Source organism: Dermacentor albipictus, chromosome 5, assembly GCF_038994185.2.
Source record: "Dermacentor albipictus isolate Rhodes 1998 colony chromosome 5, USDA_Dalb.pri_finalv2, whole genome shotgun sequence".
NCBI lineage: Eukaryota > Metazoa > Arthropoda > Arachnida > Ixodida > Ixodidae > Dermacentor > Dermacentor albipictus.
Window position 1 is genome coordinate 68469978 of NC_091825.1, and position 25398 is coordinate 68495375.

At 45.7% G+C, this 25398-nt stretch overlaps 1 protein-coding gene across 1 annotated transcript in view; it reads right to left on the bottom strand.

Moving 5' to 3' along the window:
- Positions 1 to 24611, bottom strand: part of LOC139060478 (probable thiopurine S-methyltransferase) — a 51426-nt gene extending 26815 nt beyond the window's left edge. The window contains exon 1 of the mRNA XM_070539620.1: positions 24428 to 24611. Coding sequence (XP_070395721.1) covers positions 24428 to 24519 — 92 coding nt within the window. The 5' untranslated portion in view covers positions 24520 to 24611. The remainder of the gene's footprint in view (positions 1 to 24427) is intronic.
- Between the last annotated feature and the right edge of the window lie 787 nt (positions 24612 to 25398).

Below are 25398 nucleotides of genomic sequence, written 5' to 3' on the forward strand. Positions count from 1 at the left end.
ACAACCCGAGGCGGCTGCTTGAAGATAGTAGCGAGTCGCATGCTCTGTTTCATGATATTAAAATGGCGGGTGAGAATGGCATTGACCCGCGGAGCACCGGTGGTGTATGTGAGGACCAAGTTTGGATCTGATTGTGTATTGGTATTGCTAACGTTTTCTCCCATGATCTGTGCTCGATCTAAGCTGCGGGCGCGTTCAATGGCATCGTCTACTATTTTTGGAGGATATTTTTGGCGTATGAGAGCAGATTTCAGTTCCTCCGCGTGTCGTTCAAATTGCGCAGATTCGGAACAGACTCTTCTGTATCTGTGGGCCTGGGAGTAGGGAATGCCTGTTTTGCAGTGATGGGGGTGGCTACTATGAAAATGCAGATATTGCTGACGATCTGTCGGCTTTTTGTATAGGAACGTGGAAATGCGACCGCCACTCAGTGACAGAGTGACGTCGAGGAAGTGAATACTATTTTGGGAGAAATTGTGCGTAAAGCAGATTGACGGGTGCAGAGAATTGAAATCGGAAATGAAGTCTAAGAGACTTTGTTCATTGTCGGCCCACACAAAAAAAATGTCATCCAGGAATCGCTTATAAAATATTGGTTTTACGGCCGAGTTTGCGAGGAAGGGTATATATACCCGCTTACCCTTGACCACGGAGTAAGACATATAGGAGGTGAAACTCCCGTCAGCGCGAGCGAGCGCGGGCGACCAGATAAAGTCACAATTGTTGCATGCGCCGACGCTACCCTATGCAGTGGCGGCACCATGCGGCGCGTCGTAGAAGCAGCAGCGGAAAAAAAAAAAGCAGCGCCCGGCGCTCACTCCGGCGGCACCCGCTCAAAGCAGACGACAAGCAGACGACACGGGTGTTTGCTTCAGCGGGCACGCCGTAACCGAACTGCGTAGGTGCGCGCACTCAAGAAAACTGTTTTGTTGTGTGCCCATCAAAAAAAGCAACACGTGTGGCAAACTTCCGCTAATCTTCCTCTTATCGCCAAGCAGCTAGGGCAACTAGTTTTCGCGAGTCTTATAAAAAAGAAAAGGAACGGAAACACATGCACGGCGGCATCCTTCCTAAGCGCACACCTATGAGCACTAGAGCGTGAAACAAGCGGTCGCCCTATGAGCGATTAGGAACGAGATAGCCATCAGTTTCGCAAGTGCTAAAAACCGAAAACCGCCCGCCACGGAGCAAGATAGCCCTGGCTACAACCAGAAGCTACGTATCATTTTATAGCTGTCATGGAGAACGCGTTTTATTTTTTACTGTGCTCAAATGGCTGAGGCGTAGGAGCAGTTGCTCTTCGGGCTACAAGCGTTAAAGAAGCGCGCGAGAGTTCCCTCAGTAGAAGCAGAGTAAAAAAAAAAAATGCAAGGACTCTGGTAGAAGTCAGGCGCGCGCGGCCGAACGGGGAGCAACACTCGACCGGTTGCCCTGGCAACCGAAACAGCGGTAATTTCTTCCCATGCCGCCAGGTGCCGCCAGCATGAAAATATATCCGCGGGCTTGTGACCTTTTCTGGTCGCCGCAAACAGCGGAGTTTCCACTCCTATATTTCTTGCTCCGTGGCCTTGACGCAAGCTTGTGTAGCTAGGCGTGAGTCACTGGGTATGTGCCGCTCTCCAATGACAATACATAATTATATAAATTTCTCTGAAGCTGAGTTCCCGCCAGTTAAATTCAAGCAATCTGGTTCATATATATATATATATATATATATATATATATATATATATATATATATATATATATATATATATATATATATATATATATATATATATATATATATATATATATATACATTCAATCACGCTGTATTGGGGCCATTGGGTAACATAGGGAGCAGTGGGGCTGTGGCTAGGAGAGCGACAACGACGACGAGAAAGAACAACCTTGTTTAGGTGCTCGGACTTAATCTCGGACTTAAGGCTGTTTCACATGCTGCGACTGCAACGACGAAAATCGGTGCTGTCGCACGCGTCGCAATGCGATTTTTAGAGGGCTCATTTCACATGATTGCGATTTCAACAATGCGACTGGTGCGACGCCCAGGGTTGCTTAGTGCCAGGTATCGTGGCACACGCTGCATAATTCTTTTATTGTAGTGAATAAAACGTTTACACTATAATATTATTGACTTCTCTTGATTATAAGCAAATAATATGTACGTTTACTCATTTAAAAACGTTAGTTAAGATTTGTCTTGGGGTGCGCGACGGCGGTTTCTACAGTGCGATATCGCGCACGTAAACAGCTGTTCGCAGGTGGTTCAGCGATGTGTGTTGTCTTATCTACCTTCTATGACCGTTTCGTTCTGCCTGTGCTACAACAATCTGCAAGATGACCTATCGACAAGTTCATATAGCTACCCTCACCGTATATACAGTATTCGGAATTCGGATGCCACGAAGTTGTCGTGTCAGCCCAACAAGATCCTCGCGCTACCCGTGCTCGGCGTCAGCGTCTAGAGAAATGATGCGTGTATATTGTCTGTCATTGCGCATATGTGGTGCCTGCTCCTAGCCATATTCTTGCGCCAAACCCAACAAGAAGCACCAACCCGAACGCCCGCGTGTGCCCCTGAACGAAGCCTCAAACGATCTGTGTGATTACGACGTGGAACGAAAATTGTGTTGTGAAATTCAACCTCAGCGCTAGCCTGGTTCGTCCATCGCCGTGCTTGCGCTGCGAATATATATATATATATATATATATATATATATATATATATATATATATATATATATATATATATATATATATATATATATATATATATATATATATATATATATATATATATATATATATATATATATATATATATATATATATATATATATATATGGGAGCCCCCTCTCAATATTTCTAAAGGCGCAAAAGCCGACGCATCAAATGTTTCGAGCAGTTACCGTCACTTTTGTAGAAACCTGTACGTTGTAACATAGCATTCTAAAAGACGCGTTTCTCGTCCACTTTGTTGTCCCGTGTCTCGCGCTGGTAGTATACTCGGAACTTCTAACAAGAAGACCATATCAATACGCGCTATTCATAATGCAGGATGGTAGGCCCACGGCAGGACACTTGCCGTAGAATTTTTCAGCTTTCTGCTCAGCCTCGCACGCCTCTCACGGTTAGCCTGTTTTGTGGAAATAAATATTGTTATTATATTATTAATGTTATTAGATATAGTTTCTTCACTGTAATTTATAGCAATCATCCAGATTTCTTAAGCTAGTCATGCATTTAACCTGTATTAGATCAACATTGTTACGACATGCTTATGGGAGTCATTTCAAACTATATTGCTCAGCCAGAGAAAGTACAAATGCAAGCCTCAATGTTTATTCCAATTTGGTATTCCTAAACATTATATTGGCAGAATTTTATGCCTGCTTGCATTTCCTGCAATTCAATGTTCAGAGCTGGAAAAACTGATTCCTTTTAACGCGATAGCGTTAAGGAGCTCGTGTCGCAGAAAAGCCATTGTCGTCGGCGTCGGTGTCGGCGTTTGCGGCGTTGACCGTGAGCGATAAATCACGGCAGGCGCTTCATAAATAAAAAGCAACTTCCAAGATTGGCCCGGTGGGAATCGAACCAGGGTCTCCGGAGTGTGAGACGGAGACGCTACCACTCAGCCACGAGTTCGATGCTTCCAAGCGGTGCAAACGCGCCTCTAGTGAATGCGGTGTTGCCTTCGAAACGAGCCGTGGAAAGTTATACTGCGGTGTATATCGGTAATTATGAACATGTAACGTACAGAAGTCACAATTACACGAGTTGCGAAGTGCGTTTCCGCTGCATTTCTTCTGCGCTTTCCGCACACGCAGAGCCATCTTGCGGCAAACACAGAAGACCCCCTCCTCTCAATGTACGGCGCTGCCCCGACAGGAGGCGCGCCGCGCGCGCATTGGGACCGCTGCCAGGCGCGTCGCGGGACTCCCTCTCCCCTGACGACGCTTCGCCGTGCTCCCGGTTTAGATTACTATCTATCTCTCTGCCCGTGCCGATCACGACGTTTGGCTGGCGTAGATCGTTTCCCCTCCGAGACACCGAGTTCTTTGGTTCGTTCCGTTCGCTCAGGCGCACGTTTCGTTGCCGCGCCGAACGCTGCGTTGCTCGACGCTCACCGCGTGATAGGTGGGCGCTAAGTCCGATGCGGCGCGCATCGTAAGTGATCGCTGTGCCGTAGCGCATTGTCTTATACCCCTTGGCGGGTCGACGGGAACGCTGTCGCGTCCCACTCTTGAAGGCGAAGCTTAAGCGTCCTCCAAATTTTCTTGCTGTCGAATGGCTGCTTCAATGTCGATAGCAAGCTATAATTATTCATTTCGAAAGTGTTAAGCAATTACTATATGTCTAAGCTTATCAATGCGTTTTTGTTCCACGAACACAATTAAGTTTTCTCTCTCCCTCTCATTGACAGCCATGGAATGAAACCGTTCACTTTCATAAGTATCAGGATGTAAACATTCTGGAGTTTGTCCTGAGCATTTGTCTGCATCCTATAGTGTGCATGTTTTTATTAAGTTCTAGGGTTACAATCGCAGTGATCTACACATATTGTTATATTGCAACAAACAAATTTATTTCACTTTGTTTTCAAATCTACAATGTGGCCATGCAGTAACGACTGCATTAATGAGCAAAAAAGAAAACTGCAGATTCAGTGTACACGTTGGAATCTATGCGAAGTGAAGTTTTTGTCAAGTGGTCAATTAAATGCTGTTAAAGTAACTGCGATATATACAATTTGTCTTATTTTCAACAATCCAACAAGTCATCTTTTGCAAGGTTTGCTTATGCACCGCATAGGTCACAACCTTAATGTCATGTAATCTTTATGCATTACAGTAACTGTTCACAAACCATACCGAAATGCAAACGGCAGTTAATGTAGATGCACGCTGCGAGACATCAACACAGTGACGTTTGTTGAGCAAGGAATGGTGCGAGTTATATGCAGATGAATGAATGACGTGCTTATGTACTTATTTATTTATATACCTCGCAGGCTGCAAGGTTGGAGCATTATGCAAGGGGGAATAAAAAAGTTGTTACAAAAGGAAGAAGGGCACAACATTAAGAAAAAAACCAGCAAAAAAAGCAGTACCACTACATTGCACCAACTAGCCCAATGTGTTTTACTGGCACAACATTATACAATACTTAACAAACAATTAACAGAAAAAGTTACTGCCCATGCACCCTGTACAGACGGTAAACCAGCGAAGCTGAAATGTGCAGCCCAGGTTTTTATCACTGGGTTAATTCCAATGGCTTATTCAAGTCTTTCTATATTATTGGTTATGTCTGTGTTTCTTAATGAGGTTATGCACATGTTTGGCTTGGGTTTATCACATTGTTTATTTGGAATGCCGCACATTGCACTTTGCAAGATCACCATCTTCGAAAGTGCAATGAGCAGCGGTTCATTGTGTTAATCCAGGTGGTCCATCGAAGTCTTTCTGAATTATGTTACGCATTTGTGTTTTGTAATGCGTTAATCATGTTTGTGACTCTGTTATGCACTGTAGTTACCAAGTGACACACCGGGGCTGCACATTTCATTTAATTAAATACAGGGACACATTTTTGAACCTATAGGGAAGTCTGAGAGAGACTTCTGCACGCGTGCTCTGCTGCTAGAGAGAAATGACGTCACTATCGGTGTAGCCAATGGCCCGCCACACCTTTGCTGCAAGATAATTATGACATCATGATCTTGTCTTAACCCCGTCCCACTCTGCGTCCCTTCCTTGCAATAATGCGTAGATAAATGTTTATGTGTTAGATGCATAAGCATTTCTATGTCTACCCAACAAGAAATGTCTCCGTCCCTCATGTAAGACGAACAATGGCTCACAACCCCCAAAACAATGGCTCATACCCCTACGCTAGGGTTCTTGTGATCGGACCATGAGTGTTTCGCCTAGGCATATACAGCGTCACTCTAAAAAGAATGAACACCTTTCTGCTAGATACCAAGATAATCTCATGAGGTGTACTAACAAATGAAACTTTATTGACCATGCCGAGTAAATGCTGGTCGACAAGCAATAAATCGAATTTACACAAAAAGCAGAAGCAAGATCTGATGCGTGTCCATACAGATCCCAACAGGAAACGCATCCATCTCTGAAAGCGTTAAGAGCGGCCATGCTGACACAAGATTCTCCCAGTGTATTTGCATCTACAGCATCCATAATTTCTCTAGGCAGCCGATCTCCACAGAATGCTAGCTTCTTCCTCTACAATGCACTCTCCACATCTGAGCATGCATTGTAGAGGAAGAAGCAAGCATTCTGTGCAGATCGGCTGCCTAGAGAAATTACAGAAGCTGTAGATCTAAAAATGCTGGGTTAATCTTGTCATCCCGGCCTCCGTTAGAAATGGATGCATTTCCCATCAGGAAATGCAGAAGAATTTTTGCTTCTCCTTTTTGTGTATGTTCAGCCTATTGCTTGTCAGCGAGCATTTACTTGGTGTATACATTAAAATTTTGACTGTTAGATCATCACGGTTTTCTTGTTTGTCCTATGTGTTCTTTGGTGCCATTTGCAGCCAGGTTATTCGTTTTTTTTAGACTGCAGCAAGTCACTTTAATGGCCCTCATGATACCCTGTAAAATCTTTTATTTGGCCGATGTAGCAAGAATGTATGGTGTGAAGCCGTAAGAACAGGGTACGCTAACTTTTCATTAAAAAGGTTTATTGTGAAAATGCAGTGATCTATAAAGGTTGCCACAAAGTAGTACAGCAATAAAACCTGATAAAGACTAGTGCTTGATGAAACCAAACATAAAAGCAGGAAAGGGGGAAAATACATATAGATATACAAGTCCAGGGAAAAAAACAGTGATCACCAAGTGTGCAAGTGGCTACCTTCCAGGAAACTCATTTTTTTCCCAATGGCATGGAACTGGAAGAATGTGCTTGCATTGCATAAGCAAGCTGTCAGTCTGTCTATTGGAATAACAACAGTGTTTCTTGAAAGGTGCTGGCATGCAGGATTGGCAATTGTAATTATTTTTTCCTGCACTTGGAATTTTTCTCTATTTTCTTTCTGTCGCATTTTTATTTATGTTCGGCTGCATCAAGCACCAATTTTTATCTATCCTTCAAAGATGTCTTTCTTTTTCTGGGGAAAACTCGGGGAAGGCAGGAGATGGAAATTCAAGACGATGAGCAACATGAGAAAAAGGTGAAAGTAGGAGCCAATGTTTCCACACGTGGACCTTGAAGAAGACAAGCCCACTTGTCGAAACGTTGGGTCCTGCCTTCACCTTGTTCTCGTTTTGCTCATCGCCCTTTTACAACTCGCCACATTTTTACAAATGAACCTCAGTTGAAAGTTAGTCCTCATCCATATCTAGTGTCATCCTGTTGATACTGCTTCATGCTATGCACTCTTGCAACATTTGTGTGTGTGTGTGTGTGTGTGTGTGTGTGTGTGTGTGTGTGTGTGTGTGTGTGTGTGTGTGTGTGTGTGTGTGTGTGTGTGTGTGTGTGTGTGTGTGTGTGTGTGTGTGTGTGTGTGTGTGTGTGTGTGTGTGCACACGCGTGGATTTGGATGCGAGATCGGGCCCTTTGGCAGAGGTATCATTCTTCTCCTGCGCAGCCTTATGAATTCATTAACTATACTGCAACAGAAATGCGATGGACAGGAACGAAGTGAACACACAGAGCGCTTTGTTCTTGTGTGTTGTCTATCTGTTGCACTTTAGTTAATAATGAATACACACAAACTCATCTAGTTTTCAGTTATTATGTCAGGCTTATAAGCCCGCTTGTGTCCTGGAATATCTGCATGGCTATGTATCCTGTAATTTAATTTCTGGCCATGTGCTGGCAAGTCGCGTGTTAATCTCCTGATTTTCCTGACAATCTTGTGTGATGTGCAGGCCCAGACAGTTTCTGGTGAATCCATGCAGGGTGTTGTGCAGGGTGTAATCTGCATTACAAGTGCTGCTTTGATTGCTTTCCGTTCAGCTTTTCTAGGTGTAGGATGACCTGGAATGGTACTCACTTATATGGGGTTTAGTTTTATGTAGTGTCATACTACTGTTACACTGCTATTGCCAGATCAGTGTACTACTATATGTGCCTTATGTTTGCTTGTATCTTCATGACTAGCAACCTCCTTTGTGTGTTTGGCAGTTGCATATAGTCTCCTGGCCTAATTGGTTGCCCCCATATTCCATGGTATGGGCCTGTTGTGTTTCAAGTTCAGGTACTCCCGAGGTTGTGTTTCTGAAAGGAGGGGTAGTCGTCTTTGCATCTCATATGCTAGCTGGCATAGTATCTTGGGATGAGGTTCTGAGCTCTTGAGACAAAGAATTTGTGCTGCAGGCTGCAACTCTACTCTGTCTAGGTGCTTGTTCGTTAGCTCTTTCTCATAGAGGTCTTCAAGCATGGTACAGTTAGAAAGACCTGTTATTACTACCCGATGCCTTTATTCGATGAGTTGTCTTTTTTGTGTGCTGCTGGTAATTCATACCGTACCATACCTTGGACACAAGCACAGCATCTGCGATTTACTATAGTATCCGCTCGCCCACCCCCGTTATTTCGAGATTGTTCTTTTCACCAGGTGTGGAAGTTGCGTCCAGGCATTGCATAATTGTTTCACCCACTGCTGGCTCTGCCGTCATGGGCTTACACTAGCTGAGGATTTGTGGATGTTGACTTGCGGGCATATTTGTCCAGCTATGTGGATCACAATGTGCAATCTGGGTAGTTCTTGATTCTAGTCTTTCTTTTTTTTCTGACGTCGATATGAGCTGACTTATCAGAAAGCGAGAGGCCAGACTAGCCAAGAAAGTCTGCAGTGTTGTCGAGGGCTTGTTGCATCATTCTTGATTTCTGTATAAGATAGCGTTCCCACAGACTGTAATACACCATAGGCTGTAGTGTTTCTTGTAGTATGCCCGTGTTGTTGGTGTGTGTGGGCTAAACGTACCTCCAACTCTCACCTGGAATTTTCTGTCTTTCAGAAAGTTAGTTTAAGTGCTCTACCAGAAATGTTTTTGCTCATCGTTCCTCTTATTAGAGCAGCATGAGGTACTGCTGTTAACCCTTTAATGACGAGACATATAAATACCGAGAAAACATGTTTATTGTTCTATCTAAATAGGCAAAACACGTCAAGAGTAAGCATAATCAACAAAAAGAAAAAATATTTTGCAGAAATTTTTCAGCAATAGAGGGAAAACCCCAGGCAGGAAACTGGACGTGGGCTTCACCCCAGTGAAGCCACGTAGCTTTATTTTCAATTTGTATAGACAGCTCTTATCATATGTGAACCACAGGTGCCCATTTCATTTGCTTTACATCAGATGTGCGACACCACTGCAGCTGCATACGTTGCATTGGCCTGTCTCCTCTGAACTTGCTTGCACAAGACAGTAAGTCGCGTGCCAAACTTCTTCCTCGTCCAGTGTTCCTGCTCTAAACCAAGAAATGACGCTTGCTGCCTGTCATTCAGTGTTGGCCGAAGACATTTAGCTAGAAACTTCGTACTCGATACTTAAACTCGACAAGAAAAAAGATTCTTTCTTGGTGTGTTGCCTGTAGGCAACACTCGTCAATAAAGGGTTTAAAGCCTCTTCACTCTGTTCATTCTTTTATAGGCGGTATTGCACAATGTCCTGCAATAAAGTCTCTGCTGCTTATGGCCCACTCATATCAGCCAGAAGGGACAACTCTTGAAAAAGGTTTTCTTTGTGCTATGTAGTATGAGCATTCATGCCTTGACATTTATACATCTGTAGAACCAGCTTCTTGACAGAGTACTTGCTATACCTGATCATGCTTACTTGTGCAGTACTGTTGAATACATATTGATGCAATGAATATTTACACACTTGAATTATCACGAAAGATGGTTGTTTTACAATTCTGCGCTTTGCTTTCTATTGGTGCGAGATTTTGCATAAGCATGCCCCCCATGCAATAGCATTTTGAAGTGTAAGGGTTCAATAAAAGGTGATGAACTAAATCTAAGTGCAAGAGCTTTTTTTCGCACCTATGACTCCCATCGAAATGCGACTTCCATGGCTGGCATATCAATCCCTCGCCTTGTGTTAGCAGCAGAATGCTATAGCCACAGTGGCAGGTGAACAAATTGAAGAACAATATTTCTGTCTATAATTTTGTTTCTTGCCTGTATGTAAGTAAAGTTTGGAATAAGTTTGTCATTGCAAAAAAGCCCAGTTTGTGTTCTTTTATTGAATAAACCACATATTGTGTATAGTTGAAATGCAGAAATTTGTTCTAAAATCCTCAGGTGATATATGTTCTTGCAAGTAGCATGGTATTTCATTACTTATAAAGATAGTAATCGCAGCGGATATCGTTATATGGGTTTACACACTAATACATGTGATCACAAACTTATTAGAAACTTACTAGAAACATGTAAGGCATGAATGTTTCTGCACACTTGATCAGCTGTGAACGTGCAAGAACTGCTGGTACTGGCTGAATTCACTGCGCAGTTTTGATTTACTTTTCTTCAGCGTGTCGTTTTATACTGTTTTATCCCCACAAGAACAGGCCGTTTGCCTGCTTTTCGCATTGTTGCACGAGTTCTACATAATTGTGCAGGAGGGTACGTTGTCACTGTATTTACTTAATCTACTAGCTGTACAGTTAATTACCTTGCAGAGCAAGTGTTCATACAGATGCAGTAAGGATACAAAGTCCGCATTATAGTCAATGTTTATTGGCTTTTGTGCAAGAAAAAAAAATTCTCCAGAGAAGAGGTGCAACTAAACGTGCATGTAATATTTTATTCAAGCCACGGATTTAATGCTATCGTAGCAAATTCATTACGATAGCCTACACTTCTGCTCTGTCAAAATTAATAAAAGGCAAAACAAGCTTTCAAGATGCATCGGGAAATTCGTGCTTGAAAACCGACAAGAAAATGCAACTGAACGGTACCGCGTTCAGCGCAACGTTGAAACTTCGGGTACTTTGCTGTCTTGTCATTTGCCCTTGCCTAGGTTGAAATAATTCAAGCTGCTCCGTAAGCGCGATTTTTGCATGCTACTCAACAAAAGAAAATTGTGACGACCTCGTCGTCTGCTGGGGATCGAACACTTCCTAGCACTGACAACTCGCAAAGGCGTACGAAGCAAACGTGAAAATGCACTTCATTTGCTGTGTAGCGTATCAACGAACGCATAGCAATCGGAGAATGCAACCTGCGGTACAAGTTTTTTATTCTCTCTTCGCGTACGTACCGAATTCGACGATCCACGTCTCCGCGCATTGCACTTGTCGTGCGAGGCGCCTTTTTCCCCCCACAACAAACCGGCGAAATAGCTCCGTCGACAGCTCTCCGCGCAATTTCGACGGAAAATCGCAGCGATCGGTGCGACGGTGCGACTGTGCGACCAACCGGTTGGTCGCAGCCGAAAATCGGGGGGTCGCACTGCGACTGCGATTTTCATCACAAACGACGGAAATCGCACTTCCGGTGCGACGAAAATCGCATCATGTGAAACAGGCTTTAGGCTCGGACTTAGTCCAGCCTTGTAGATACCTAGCAGGGTTTTAAGATAAATTTACATTGTCTGGTACGGAGATAGAGCCACAAATGTCTAAATGTTCTCCAGGGGACGGCACGGGGCGATCTCCGCCCTGGTCGGCCTCGCTACCACCTGATCAAATGCCTCTTGAAGCTTTCTTTCGTAGTGGGGCGAGCAGCATTCCTGTGGCGCTGGTGCCTCTGCATGGAGGAGCCATCCGGCTCAACAACCCGAAGGCAGTGCAGGCGGAACTTCAGGCGGCAACGCATCACTACTTGCACATCACTGATGTGCGACAGTTTGGCAGAGGTGGGATTGTTTGCCGTTCGCCAGACCAGGCGTGTGTGTACGACTTACTTAAGTGCTCATCATTTGGATCGATGCAAGTTACTCCCTTCATTCCCCCACATCTTGCCTGCACTAAGGGAATAGTTCGTGGTGTAGACTCCTCCTTAAGTCCGACAGAGACCCTAGAAAAGCTCTCCGCGGCTGGAGTAATTGCGGTTTACCGGTGCAATAGAATGGTGGACAATACACGCGTCCCTACTGAGTCAGTAATTGCCACGTTTGCAGGTACGTCTTGCCCTTCAGAGATAAAAGTCTGGCCTCTAATATTCAGAGTGGACCCGCTTGCCTCGCGTCCATTACAATGTCGAAATTGTTGGCGCTATGGTCACAGCATGAGTGGTTGCAAATCCAGCCTTCGTTGTTGCGTCTGCGGCGGCAGCCATTCCGCTAGTAATTGCTCAGCCGAGTCGGACTCTTGCTGCCTCTGTGGTGGAGACCACAAAGCTGATTGCTCAAACTGCCCTGCGAGAACTCAAGAAGTCCAAATAATGGAGGTTATGGACAAAAGGCGCTGCTCACGTCAAGAGGCAATTGCGGCGGTAAAAGAAAGAGCCCATGGTTATGCGAGTGTGACAGCACGAACCCAAGCTGTCGTTGGTGGAAGCCTGTCAGAGGTAATCGCACAAGCTATTGAAAAGTCTATGGCTAAAATTATGGAGCGCATAGTAGAAAGCGTCACAGAATGCTTCAATGGACTGGTTGCCTCAAAGTTAGAAAAATTATTACCGAGTGTTCCTGCCCTGCCATCATGCTCTGACATGAATGCTTGTTTAACCCACTCTCAGGAAAATGGAGCAATTGCGTCCGCAACCCATATAGAGCAAGTCAGGTCTGCCGCAGGTACCTCAACCAAGGCAACTAATAGCCCAGACAACCCTGATCATCCAGATACCTCAAACATGGAAATTGACGTGAGGGCACATAAAAGGAGGTGTTCTCCCCTTGAGGCTACCACTTCCCACTCAGTTAGTAAATCCAAGAAAATCCTCCCTGAAGTCAACCCGAAAGGTAACATATTGGAGGAGGCTGTGGCCTCTGCTGTGCTCTCTTCACTGGAAGGTAGATGAGGGTATTGCTGTGGAACTGCAGATCAGTATTCGCTGCTTCTGCAGATTTAAACGTTCTATCGTCTCAAATTTCTCCAGATGTAATTTTACTGCAAGAAACCTGGTTATCCCCTGAAAAACAATTTTCTCTGCGCAATTTTAGGTCCTTTCGCCTAGATCGCCCATCTAGAGGTGGGGGATTGTTAATTATGGTCTCAAGCAAGTTTTGCCACAGGGCAAATATATCATTCCAGCTGATGTCTCCAGAATGTGAAATTCTAGCCGTAGAAATTACTCTCCCTGGCAGTAGGCCTTTTTCATTAGTCAATATATACTTTCCCTCGGGTGTGCAGGATACACACCCACTAGACTCGGTTATGGCGAAATGCGGTAAAGATATAATTTTGGCAGGTGACTTCAACTCTCATCATGCATCATGGGGATCCAGGACAGACTCGTGCGGAAAGCGTCTATGGGACTGGGCAATCACAAATAACTTTTCGTGTCAAAATTTGGGATCAGTTACGTTTCTTCGCGGACAGTTCATATCTGTGCTGGATCTTACATTTTCAGGTCCAGGTATTCCCACATCCGCATGGGAAACGGTGAATGTCGGGACGACAAGCGATCATTTGCCTGTTGTGTTTGAAGTGGTAGTTCCGCAGTCCACCGTGCAGGCTCGAATCCACTCTTTTGTGGATTACCGTACATTTAAAAATTGCCTGCGGACTACTTTCAAATCAATGGAAAATTCTCCATTGCAAGCCGAGGATATTTGCTCCATCATTGATACTTCGCGCAAAAGATCAGAGTTCCAGTTAAAGGCATGTAAAAACACTACTTCTACAAATTGGTGGAATGACGATTGCTCGCGGGACTACAAGCGACGCAAGGCTGCATGGAAACAACTCATGCATAACCAATCTCCGAAAAACTGGAAAAACTATAAATTTATTGCTGGAACATTTAAAAGAACGGTAGGTAAGGCAAAAGACGCTTACAATGTCCGACATTTCGAATTCCTTTCGAAAGCAAATAATAAGCGTGCATTGCTTCGGTTTTAAAGATCCCAAAAAATGATTCCACGCCCCTTCAACTGGGAGTCGGTAGTTTTAACCACAAGTGAGAAAGCTGACTCTCTAAATGTTATCGCGCAAGGGTTAGAGACCCGCTTCGCTACCTCTCTTCCCTTCTCTCCTTACGCGCAGAGTACTTCAGAAGATTTCGAAGAGTTTTCCATGTCAGAATTGTCCCAAGCCGTTTCCTGTTTACCAGCTGCAGCCCCAGGTCACGATGGAGTCACTACCAAGATGATTAAACTTCTCTTTGAAGTCGCTCCTAACGGCTTGTTAGATACCATAAATTACACAGTAAAATATGCATGGTTCCCTCCTGTGTGGAGAATTGCGAAGGTGATTCCTCTGCTGAAAGACCAAACCAAAGGGTTTGTCCTAGACAATATTCGGCTTATTTCTCTAACATCCAATTTCTTAAAATTAATAGGAAGATTATTAAACGCACGTATGGTTCAGTTTGTAACCACAAGAGAATTATTGAGCCCCTGCCAAATTGGCTTTCGACCAGGGATGTCCATTTGGTGCGCACATATCGACCTAGAAAGCCGAATTCAGTTGGCTCGTTACCAAAAACAATATGCTGCCCTAGTCACGTTAGACATTTCTAAAGCATACGATAGTGTGGAATACCCTTTATTAATAAAAAGGATGAAGGATATTGGATTGCCAGACTACTTCGTGACGTGGACTGCAGAGTTCTTGCAGGGCAGGGAGTTTTACTGTGCACAAACCGGAATTTCATCGGGAAAATTCAGACAAACACGCGGGGTACCTCAAGGGGCAGTTTTGTCCCCGCTGCTGTTTAACATCCTACTCAGCTCCATTCCTCATCATCAAAATGTAAGCACGTACGTTTACGCTGATGATATAGCGTTTTTCGCATCAGCAAGTGATATTCAGTCACTGTACGAATGCTTGCAGAAATACTTATGCGAGCTAGAAGCATGGCTGGACAGTATTCGCTTGTCCCTTGATGTAAATAAGAGTGCCGTTCTTGTCTTTCCCCTACAAGTCCCAGTTACTATATCCCTTTCATACCGTCACTCCACTATCCCACAAGTGGAAAAGGTCAAGTACCTTGGAATTATTTATAATGGTAATCTTGATTGACATCCGCATATTGAACATATAACTTCAAAAGCTTCTCGTGCAATGGGGATATTACGAAGGATAAGTAATTATCGATGGGGCATGCGCAGAGACACACTCATAATGATTTACCGCATGTACATTCGACCTATACTAGAGTTCGGTTGTGTATTATTCTCCGGCGCCGCGGCTTACAAGCTACGCCCACTAGTTTTGCTAGAACGGGAAGCGCTTCGCTTATGTCTGGGGCTTCCAAAATTTGTAGCCAACGCTGTACTCTACAAGGAAGCACGAATACCTTCCCTTGAAATGAGATTTAAAATACTCACCGTTCAAGCGTTTATAAGGCTCTATGAATCCCCACTAAGAAGGTCTCAGTCCATCTTCATCAAACAACGAGTCCAATTTTTTGGAGTCAGATGGCCACGGTTTCACACGCCACAAGTCATTGTATCGCAATCATTATTGAATCCGTTAGACGTAAATATAAATGATATAATCACGGAAAACAGCATCTCAAATTCACTAGTTATTACTTATGATGACCTATACCCAAATAATGCAAAGCAGCTTCCCTCGCATATTCTTAACGGCTTACTCCAGGATCACTTGAATCAACTCCACACTAACGTCATTATAGCAACAGATGCTTCGCAGATTGATGAAAAGGCAGGAGTTGGAATCTTCTCATCATCATTGGACTGGTCTTTTTCTATTCGGCTTCCCGACTTCACTCCAATATACCTAGCGGAATTCCTAGCTGTTGTCCTAGCTTTACGAAAGCTACAGTCTTCCAGGTCAACGGCGGTAATAATCACAGATTATTTGTCGCTGTGCACCTCACTTACTGCTCCCGGCGAGACACACATATTGAAAACTTTGAACTCACTGGCTCCAAGTCATTTGAGAAGTTTACGATTAATATGGGTACCTGGCCACAAAGGCATATTTATGAATGAGGTGGCAGACAGCTTGGCCAAGGCTTCTATCAGCGGCCCAGTGCTTCCCCTTCTTCCAACAACGGGCTTTATCACGTCCGCCAGGTTCAGAAGATACATCCTTTTAACATCTCAATCGAACCTCAAATCATCATTGGAACTACGCCACTTACAATTCCCTTGGAGCAGGAAGTTTTGCAAAACAAGACAAACGCAGGTTACATTAACGAGACTACGTTGTCGAGTCCCATCTCTAAATTTTTACATGCACCGATCTGGTCTGGCAATATCCCCATTGTGCCATTTTTGCAATGCATTAGAGACGATTGAGCACTACCTACTGGAATGCTGGCGTTTCTCCTCCATGAGGAAAATGACATCAGAAATTACAGTGCGACAGCTTGGTCTGCCATTGAACACTCCGGTACTGCTGTCTTTCGGAGCGTCTGTGCTTGGGCACTCACACAGGAATGTGTGCTTCGCCTTAGAAAAATTTCTTATTGAATCAAACCGATTTCATTGATGACCATATTATTCTATTCATTCCTCGTCTATTGCCTCAATGATATATTAAAGATAATTTTTTTTCTCCTCTACGTAGCATGACAATCTACTGAACCGTTTCGATTTTCCCTCGCCTAAATTCATGTAACAAAATTTTAGATTTTTACCTCCTTTTCTGAACACATAAGCAAAGTCTGCCCGACTCTTGGCCAATCCCCGCGAGTGGGTAAGCGCCAAACTCAACCAGGACATCATCATCATCATCAGGTGCTCGGTCGGCTACACTACCTCTCGCCGCTCCAACGTTCTAGTCGCGAACGCTTAGTGCTCAAAGTGCTTCGCGACATTTGGTGGAAGGTGCTGGACTTATTGCCAACCTGGAACTCCGAAGCCGGACGATCCCTGTCACATCTCCCATGCCTGAGGAGACTAGTCCTACCACGCCACCCCTGGCGCCGCCTCCAGTCGTCTGTCCTAGTGCGCCTCGCCAACGGGATCCTCCCATATTCAATGGCACTGACGATCATGACGTAGAGGACTGGTTGTCATCATACAACCGAGTGAGTGCCCACAACAAATGGTCTGAAGCTGACAAGCTTGGCTACGTCCCGTTCTACCTTTCCGGGGTCGCCCATCTTTGGTTCCGCAACCATGAGGCTGACTTTTACACCTGGACAGCATTCCGAACGGCACTTCAAGAAGTATTCGGTCGCCCTGCTGTGCGCAAACTTCGGGCTGAACAACAGCTTCGCTGTCGTGCCCAACAAAACGGCGAAACTTTTAGGAGCTACATTGAAGATGTAGTTGACATCTGCCGGCGTATAGACCCAGATATGACCGAAGATGCCAAGGTTAGGAACATCTTGAAAGGCATAGACGATGACGCCTTCCAAATGCTCTTGGCAAGGAATCCTCAAACGGTCAACGACATCATAACGCTTTGCCAGAGCTATGAGGAGCTGCGCAAACAACGGCTTTCTACGCGCCAAGCACTCGCTCCGGACGTCGCGCTTTCAGCTCTGAGTGATGGTCTCACTTCTACTCCTTGCAGTTCAGCATGTTTCGACAGAATCAAGCAATTTGTACGAGAAGTGGCGCGCCAACTCTCTCTTCTGCCTGTCGCTCCAGCCTCAGAGCCGCGCTTGTCTCCAGATCTCCGTCACATGATACAAGAACAAGTCGCTACCGCAGTACCACTTGCTCATCAACCACCTCCTACGCCTGTGCCACTTACGTACGCTGCCGTTGTCGCTAATCCAAGGCCTCCTTCTGCAGATAATCAATCCAGACTTACCAGCGGCTTTCCTTCACCTCTGCAAGCAGCTGCAACATATTCTGCCCCACCAAGCAGCTACTGGCCGCCACAGCAGCCCGTGCGCCCACCTCGGCAGTATTTCCAACAATCTCCGCTGGCTGTTCTCAATCCATGGCGCACCCATGACAATCGGCCTATATGTTACTCGTGTGGCCTACCTGGGCATGTCTCACGGCTTTGCCGCCGACGTGGATGGTATCCTTCTGATTCTCCGAGGGCACGCAGTAACGGTTTCGACTTTCCGTCCCGTTCTGCTACTGCCGCTCAGCCCTTCGAAGTCTCGCCTCCTCCTTCCCGACCCTTCAATACCCGTCGGTCTCCGTCTCCCCGTCGGCGTTCTCTGTCGCCGCTTATCCGTCGTCCTGAAGCTATCCGAGAGGAAAACTAAGGACCGCAGTTCCGGAGGCAAGAACTGCGATCTCAGCGAACTCCTCAAGACCTCATTTATTTCCTGCGAACGTCCTTGAAGTTTATGCAGAAGACATTGCCGTTCATGCGCTTGTAGACACGGGAGCAGCAATATCAGTGATTTCGGATCAGCTTCGTCTTACCCTTAGAAAAGTCGCGACGCCATATTCTGCCATTTCCTTACGTACAGCAAGCGCTGCGCCGATTGAACCCTTAGGGAAGTGTACCGTGCGTGTTGTTATAAGCGGCGCTTTATACCATGTTGAGTTCGTAGTTCTGCCTCGCTGTTCCCATGCCATGATTTTAGGATGGGACTTTCTGTCCTCTCATCATGCCGTTATAGATTGTGCCCGTGCTGAACTCGCGCTGTCGCGATTCGGCACCAACGTTTATGAAGATACTGATGACACTTCCCGTCGTGTGTTCGTCACCACCGACACCGAGCTTCCTCCATACTCTGCCGCACTTGTACCCGTTTCCTGCGTTGGGTTTTCCGACTCCACAGTTCTTCTCACGCCGTCTAAGCTTGTTGCTCGCCGCCATCCTTTCTTGCTTCCTTTTGCCCTTCTTGCCATTCGAGAAGGTTCGAGCGCACTTTATGTGTCGAACCTGTTTCCTTGCCCTGCTAGGCTGCTCCACAATGAGTGTCTTGGTTATGCCGATGAAATCGAACCAAGCTTCCTTTACGATGTGCCTGACGACCCGGATTCTCCTCCGGTTGACGCTCTGGCCCTTCAAGTTTCTCCTCCCACGCCGCCATGTGACCCAACATTTTACCAGAGTATTGAACCCAACCTCACTCCAGCGCAGCACGCCCAGATCGTCCATCTTCTCGACCGCTTTCGCACGTCATTCGACCTACAACAATCTCGCTTAGGCCGTACTTCCACTGTTGTCCATCACATCGACACCGGCAACCATGCACCTCTACGCCACAGGCCGTATCGTGTATCCGCCACGGAGCGTAGCGTGATCGCTGAGCAAGTTGCAGACATGCTCCAACGCGGTGTCATACAATCTTCACACAGTCCCTGGGCTTCCCCTGTAGTGCTGGTAAAAAAGAAAGACGGCACAATTCGCTTTTGCGTGGACTACCGGCGACTTAATTAGATCACACGCAAGGACGTTTATCCACTACCCCGTATTGACGACGCGCTAGACTGCCTCCAAGGCGCTGAATTCTACTCCTCCTTAGACTTACGATCCGGGTGCTGGCAAGTGCCAGTGGCTGAGTCAGACCGTCCGAAAACAGCCTTCATCACACCTGACGGTTTATTTGAATTCGCCGTGATGCCATTTGGCCTGTGTAATGCGCCTGCCACATTTGAAAGAATGATGGACAACATCTTGCGCGGCCTCAAATGGCAGATATGCCTGTGTTATCTTGACGACATCGTTATCTTTTCACCGGACTTTCCTTCCCACTTACTTCGACTTGAACGCGTCCTACAGTGCATCGCCGATGCTGGCCTCCAGCTTAACTTGAAAAAGCGTCACTTCGCCGCCCGGAAGCTGGTCATCCTCGGCCATGTCGTGTCGAAAGAAGGTGTACTCCCTGATCCGGCGAAACTACAAGCTGTTGCCCAGTTTCCCCGACCAACAACCTTGAAACAACTGCGCAGCTTCATTGGATTAACGTCATACTTTCGCCGTTTCATCCGCAATTTTGCCACTATAATAGCACCTTTAACGCAGCTTCTTCATGGTGGCCCCAACCTTTCAACCTGGTCACCGGATTGCGATGCCGCCTTCACAAAGCTGCGTCGTCTCTTGACGTCACCGCCAATCCTGCGCCATTTCGACCCCAGTGCTCCAACTGAAATACACACGGATGCCAGTGGCGTTGGCCTTGGGGCCGTTCTCGCTCACAGAAAGGCTGGCTTCGATGAGTACGTCGTTGCATTCGCCAGTCGTGCACTCACTAAACCTGAATCGAACTATTCTGTCACAGAAAAGGAATGCCTCGCTATAATTTCGGCCATAACCAAATTCCGTCCGTATCTTTATGGCCGCCCGTTTGACGTCATAACTGATCACCATTCGCTGTGCTGGCTGTCGTCCTTAAAAGAACCGTCCGGTCGTCTTGCTCGATGGGCCCATCGACTGCAGGAGTACGACATTCGCGTGCTGTATCGTTCTGGCCGAAAACACTCGGATGCGGATGCCTTGTCTCGTTCGCCACTAACAGATGAAGCTAGCTTCGCGAAGGCCTCCTTGTCCGAGTCTTCCCTTGCTGCCACGGACATTCTTCTGGAGCAGAAGAAAGACCCATGGATTGTGTCCATGCTGCGCTTTTTGTCCAGCCTATCGACACCCACTAACAATCGCGCATTACGTCGCCAAGCACATCACTTCTCCATTCGCGACGGGCTCCTGTACCGTCGCAACTACCTCCCGGACGGCCGCAAATGGTTGCTTGTCATCCCGCGACACCTGCGTTCGGATATTTGCGCAGCGTTCCACGACGATCCCCAGTGCGCGCATGCGGGGGTACTGAAGACATACGCGCGTCTACGCCTTCGTTACTACTGGCGGGGGATGTATCGATTCATCCATTATTATGTCCGCTCCTGTCTGGTTTGCCAACGCCGTAAAGATCCCGCTCGTCGTTCAACCGCTCCATTGCAGCCTTTGCCTTGCCCAGCACGTGCTTTTGATTGAGTAGGCATCGACATTTATGGACCTCTGCCAACCACATCAGATGGCAATCGCTGGGTAATCGTGGCCATCGACCATCTTATGCGCTGTGCGGAAACTTCCCCTTTGTCCAGCGCTTCTACACGTGACGTCGCCTGGTTTCTCCTGCGCAACATCATCCTTCGCCACGGAGCTCCCAGGGAATTACTCAGTGACAGAGGCCGCGTCTTCCTCTCCGACGTCATCGAGGCTCTCCTCAAAGAATGCCGCATCATTCATCGCACCACTACTGCGTATCATCCGCAGACTAATGGTATGACCGAGCGCTTTAATCGCACTCTTGGTGACATGCTGGCCATGTACGTTGCATCCGACCAAACCAAATGGGACCATGTTCTACCTTTTCTGACCTACGCATACAACACCGCCACGCAGACTACCACGGGATTTTCGCCCTTCTTTCTCCTGTACGGACGCGAACCTTTTTCCACAATGGATACTATCCTTCCGTACCGCCCTGACTCCACGGAAACAACTACCCTATCTGAAGCTGCTGCACACGCAGAAGAGTGTCGCAAGCTTTCCCGTATATTTACGTCAGAAGATCAGCAACGCCAGAAGCACCATCGAGAAAGTTCCAATGCTCCTGTATCCTATGCTCCTGGCTCGCTAGTGTGGCTTTGGGTTCCGGCCTCTACCACTGGACTGCCACCGAAACTCGCGTCGAAGTACCAAGGCCCATACCGCGTGATCAAACAAACGTCTCCAGTCAGCTATACTGTGGAACCCCTCGAGCTACCTTTGGATCATCGCCGTCGTGGACGCGACATTGTGCATGCCCAGCGACTCAAGCCCTACTATGATCCGCCTGTGCTGTCCTACCCGTAGGTCGCCGGGACGGCTTCCTTCTCCGCGGGGGAGATAACTGTACTGTAAAATAGGGAGCAGCGGGGCTGTGGCTAGGAGAGAGACAACGACGACGAGAAAGAACAGCCATGTTTAAGTGCTCGGTCTCAGTCCATCTTCATCAAACAACGAGTCCAATTTTTTGGAGTCAGATGGCCACGGTTTCACACGCCACAAGTCATTGTATCGCAATCATTATTGAATCCGTTAGACGTAAATATAAATGATATAATCACGGAAAACAGAATCTCAAATTCACTAGTTATTACTTATGATGACCTATACCCAAATAATGCAAAGCAGCTTCCCTCACATATTCTTAACGGCTTACTCCAGGATCACTTGAATCAACTCCACACTAACGTAATTATAGCAACGGATGCTTCGCAGATTGATGAAAAGGCAGGAGTTGGAATCTTCTCATCATCATTGGACTGGTCTTTTTCTATTCGGCTTCCCGACTTCACTCCAATATACCTAGCGGAATTCCTAGCTGTTGTCCTAGCTTTACGAAAGCTACAGTCTTCCAGGTCAACGGCGGTAATAATCACAGATTCTTTGTCGCTGTGCACCTCACTTACTGCTCCCGGCGAGACACACATATTGAAAACTTTGAACTCACTGGCTCCAAGTCATTTGAGAAGTTTACGATTAATATGGGTACCTGGCCACAAAGGCATATTTTTGAATGAGGTGGCAGACAGCTTGGCCAAGGCTTCTATCAGCGGCCCAGTGCTTCCCCTTCTTCCAACCACGGGCTTTATCACGTCCGCCAGGTTCAGAAGATACATCCTTTTAACATCTCAATCGAACCTCAAATCATCATTGGAACTACGCCACTTACAATTCCCTTGGAGCAGGAAGTTTTGCAAAACAAGACAAACGGAGGTTACATTAACGAGACTACGTTGTCGAGTCCCATCTCTAAATTTTTACATGCACCGATCTGGTCTGGCAATATCCCCATTGTGCCATTTTTGCAATGCATTAGAGACGATTGAGCACTACCTACTGGAATGCCGGCGTTTCTCCTCCATGAGGAAAATGACATTAGAAATTACAGTGCGACAGCTTGGTCTGCCATTGAACACTCCGGTACTGCTGTCTTTCGGAGCGTCTGTGCTTGGGCACTCACACAGGAATGTTTGCTTCGCCTTAGAAAAATTTCTTATTGAATCAAACCGATTTCATTGATGACCATATTATTCTATTCATTCCTCCTCTATTGCCTCATTGATATATTCAAGATACTTATTTTTTTTTCTTCTCTACGTAGCATGACAATCTACTGAACCATTTCGATTTTCCCTCGCTTAAATTCATGTAACAAAATTTTAGATTTTTACCTCCTTTTCTGAACACATAAGCAAAGTCTGCCCGACTCTTGGCCAATCCCCGCGAGTGGGTAAGCGCCAAACTCATCCAGGACATCATCATCATCATCATCAGGTGCTCGGTCGGCTACACTACCTCTCGCCGCTCCAACGTTCTAGTCGCGAACGCTTAGTGCTGAAAGTGCTTCGCGACAATATATATATATATATATATATATATATACATTCAATCACGCTGTATTGGGGCCATCGCTACAGAGGTGCTAGTTAGCTTAGCGCATGGGGTAGGGAGCGCGAGAGATGAGCCGGCTGTACAGACGTCTCATACATGACAGGCTTGATTGGTTGCAGTGCGGTGTATTGATGTATTAATAAAGCTCTCTATATTTAAATAATCATTAAAGCTCTTTATGTAACGGTATTATTTAGGCAACCTATTTTGCATGGATCAAACGTTGGTTCAATAAAACACAGTGCTACGCTGGTTGGTATGCGATTATTATCTTGATCATGGGGCAGCAAAAGACTACGAACGAAAAAATGGAGTGCGCCTGTGTACGTTGCTTGAGCCGTCCTGTGTCTTTGGTTACGCCACAATTCCAGCAATCAAAGATGGGCCATAAACGGCGTGCTCTGTTTCCATATTACTCAATTTAAAAGAAAATATACCTTGATGAAATTGCCATACAACTCCGTGTTGCGTGTTGGGCGCATTTTTCACAATACATTCGTACTATATTATTTCACGTTTAAAAGCGTATTTTTTTACTGGCCCACATCATTTGCAAATAATTATAACACTGCAGAGACCACCCAACGTTGGCTCAAGCAAACTTTATTACTTTCTCCGGCGAAACTTTTGTTGGGAAGAGGATTGAGCACGAAAAATTGCCCGCGCAGGAGCGATTCCTTAATTTTAGGTTCCTACTGCTTGAATTCTGCGTTAGAAAAGTCAGCAGGGGCCAAAAGCTTCTGCACATGTACATGCACAAACATTTCCTCATTTGCTCACTGCGGTTTTCACACCTTAGGTTGCAAGTAAATGAAGCAAATGTACTGTGAAGTAGCAGACTTTGAACCTGAATGATGAAATGTTTCCGCTTGTCAGCATAGCCAAGAAAAAAATTATTAACATGGTGGTTCCAATAGTTTCCCTTTATATTGGACAGACTTTCGGCTAAAAGCTGCTGCGACAAATATTCTGCTTCAATGCATACAACTTTCTAAACTAGGTGTTACTGCCTTATGTACTCAGCTTTCTAGCTTAACGATTTTGACGTATTGACTCACTTGGTGACTCCTTCCTGCTGCCACGTCGACAGTCCTTCCTTCCATAAGTGGCTCCAAAATTCTCGGGTGCCGCGTGGCAGTGTGCAGTTCATGGTGCTTGTTTAACGCCTTACCTAAAAGCTGGAACAGCAGACACCTTCATACTAAAAAGCATGTATTGGCGTAACCTCTACCGAAGTCCCGAACTCTACCGCGCACTTGCACCAGAAGCTTGACAGGAAGAGGAATGGTAACTTAACAAACAAAAGCATAAGAGCGTTCGCACCTGCGACCCGTAATTTTCCAAAACTCAACAAATATAGCAAAACAGACAGCAGGATTCACCGATAGCTATGGCTCCGAACTCATCTGCGGCGTCAGCATGATTTTCCAGTTTTGAAGACCGCCATCTTGCCTGCCGCAGTTCCCAAATAATTGCGCTCATAAAATACCAATGTCTGGACAACAAACAAGAAGTTATTCAATGGTTGGTTGGAGGAGGGTTGATGCGGCATGAAAGTGTATTTATTTGAAAAATGGAATTTCAAAGAACTTTCAGTTATATGTAATCACTAAATTCCAATTTTATACTCTGTGATATAGGAGAAAGAGAAGTGCGAATTAAACAAGTTAGGGCTTTGCGATGCACCTAACTTCTTTTTTTGATATCATAGTAATGCACGTTGTGAAGGCGGAAATATGCACAAAGGCAAAGAGGGTTCGACTGCCAGATAACCCACATCTGAGTAGACTACAGTCATTTAAATTAAACTTGATGGTTTTTTGCAAGTTTTGTATGGAGCTGGTTTACCAAAGGCCATTGCAATCTTTTCCCAATGTTTAATATATGAACTGTTTGAATGAATGTATTAGGTTAACAAAATCTTATGTCATGGTTCGATGAGCTCTTTTTGTGTTAATATGGCTACATCGAGGTGTGGTGGGTGTAATAAGGGGCTTTCTAACGTAAAGCTATTCCATACCTTTCTATG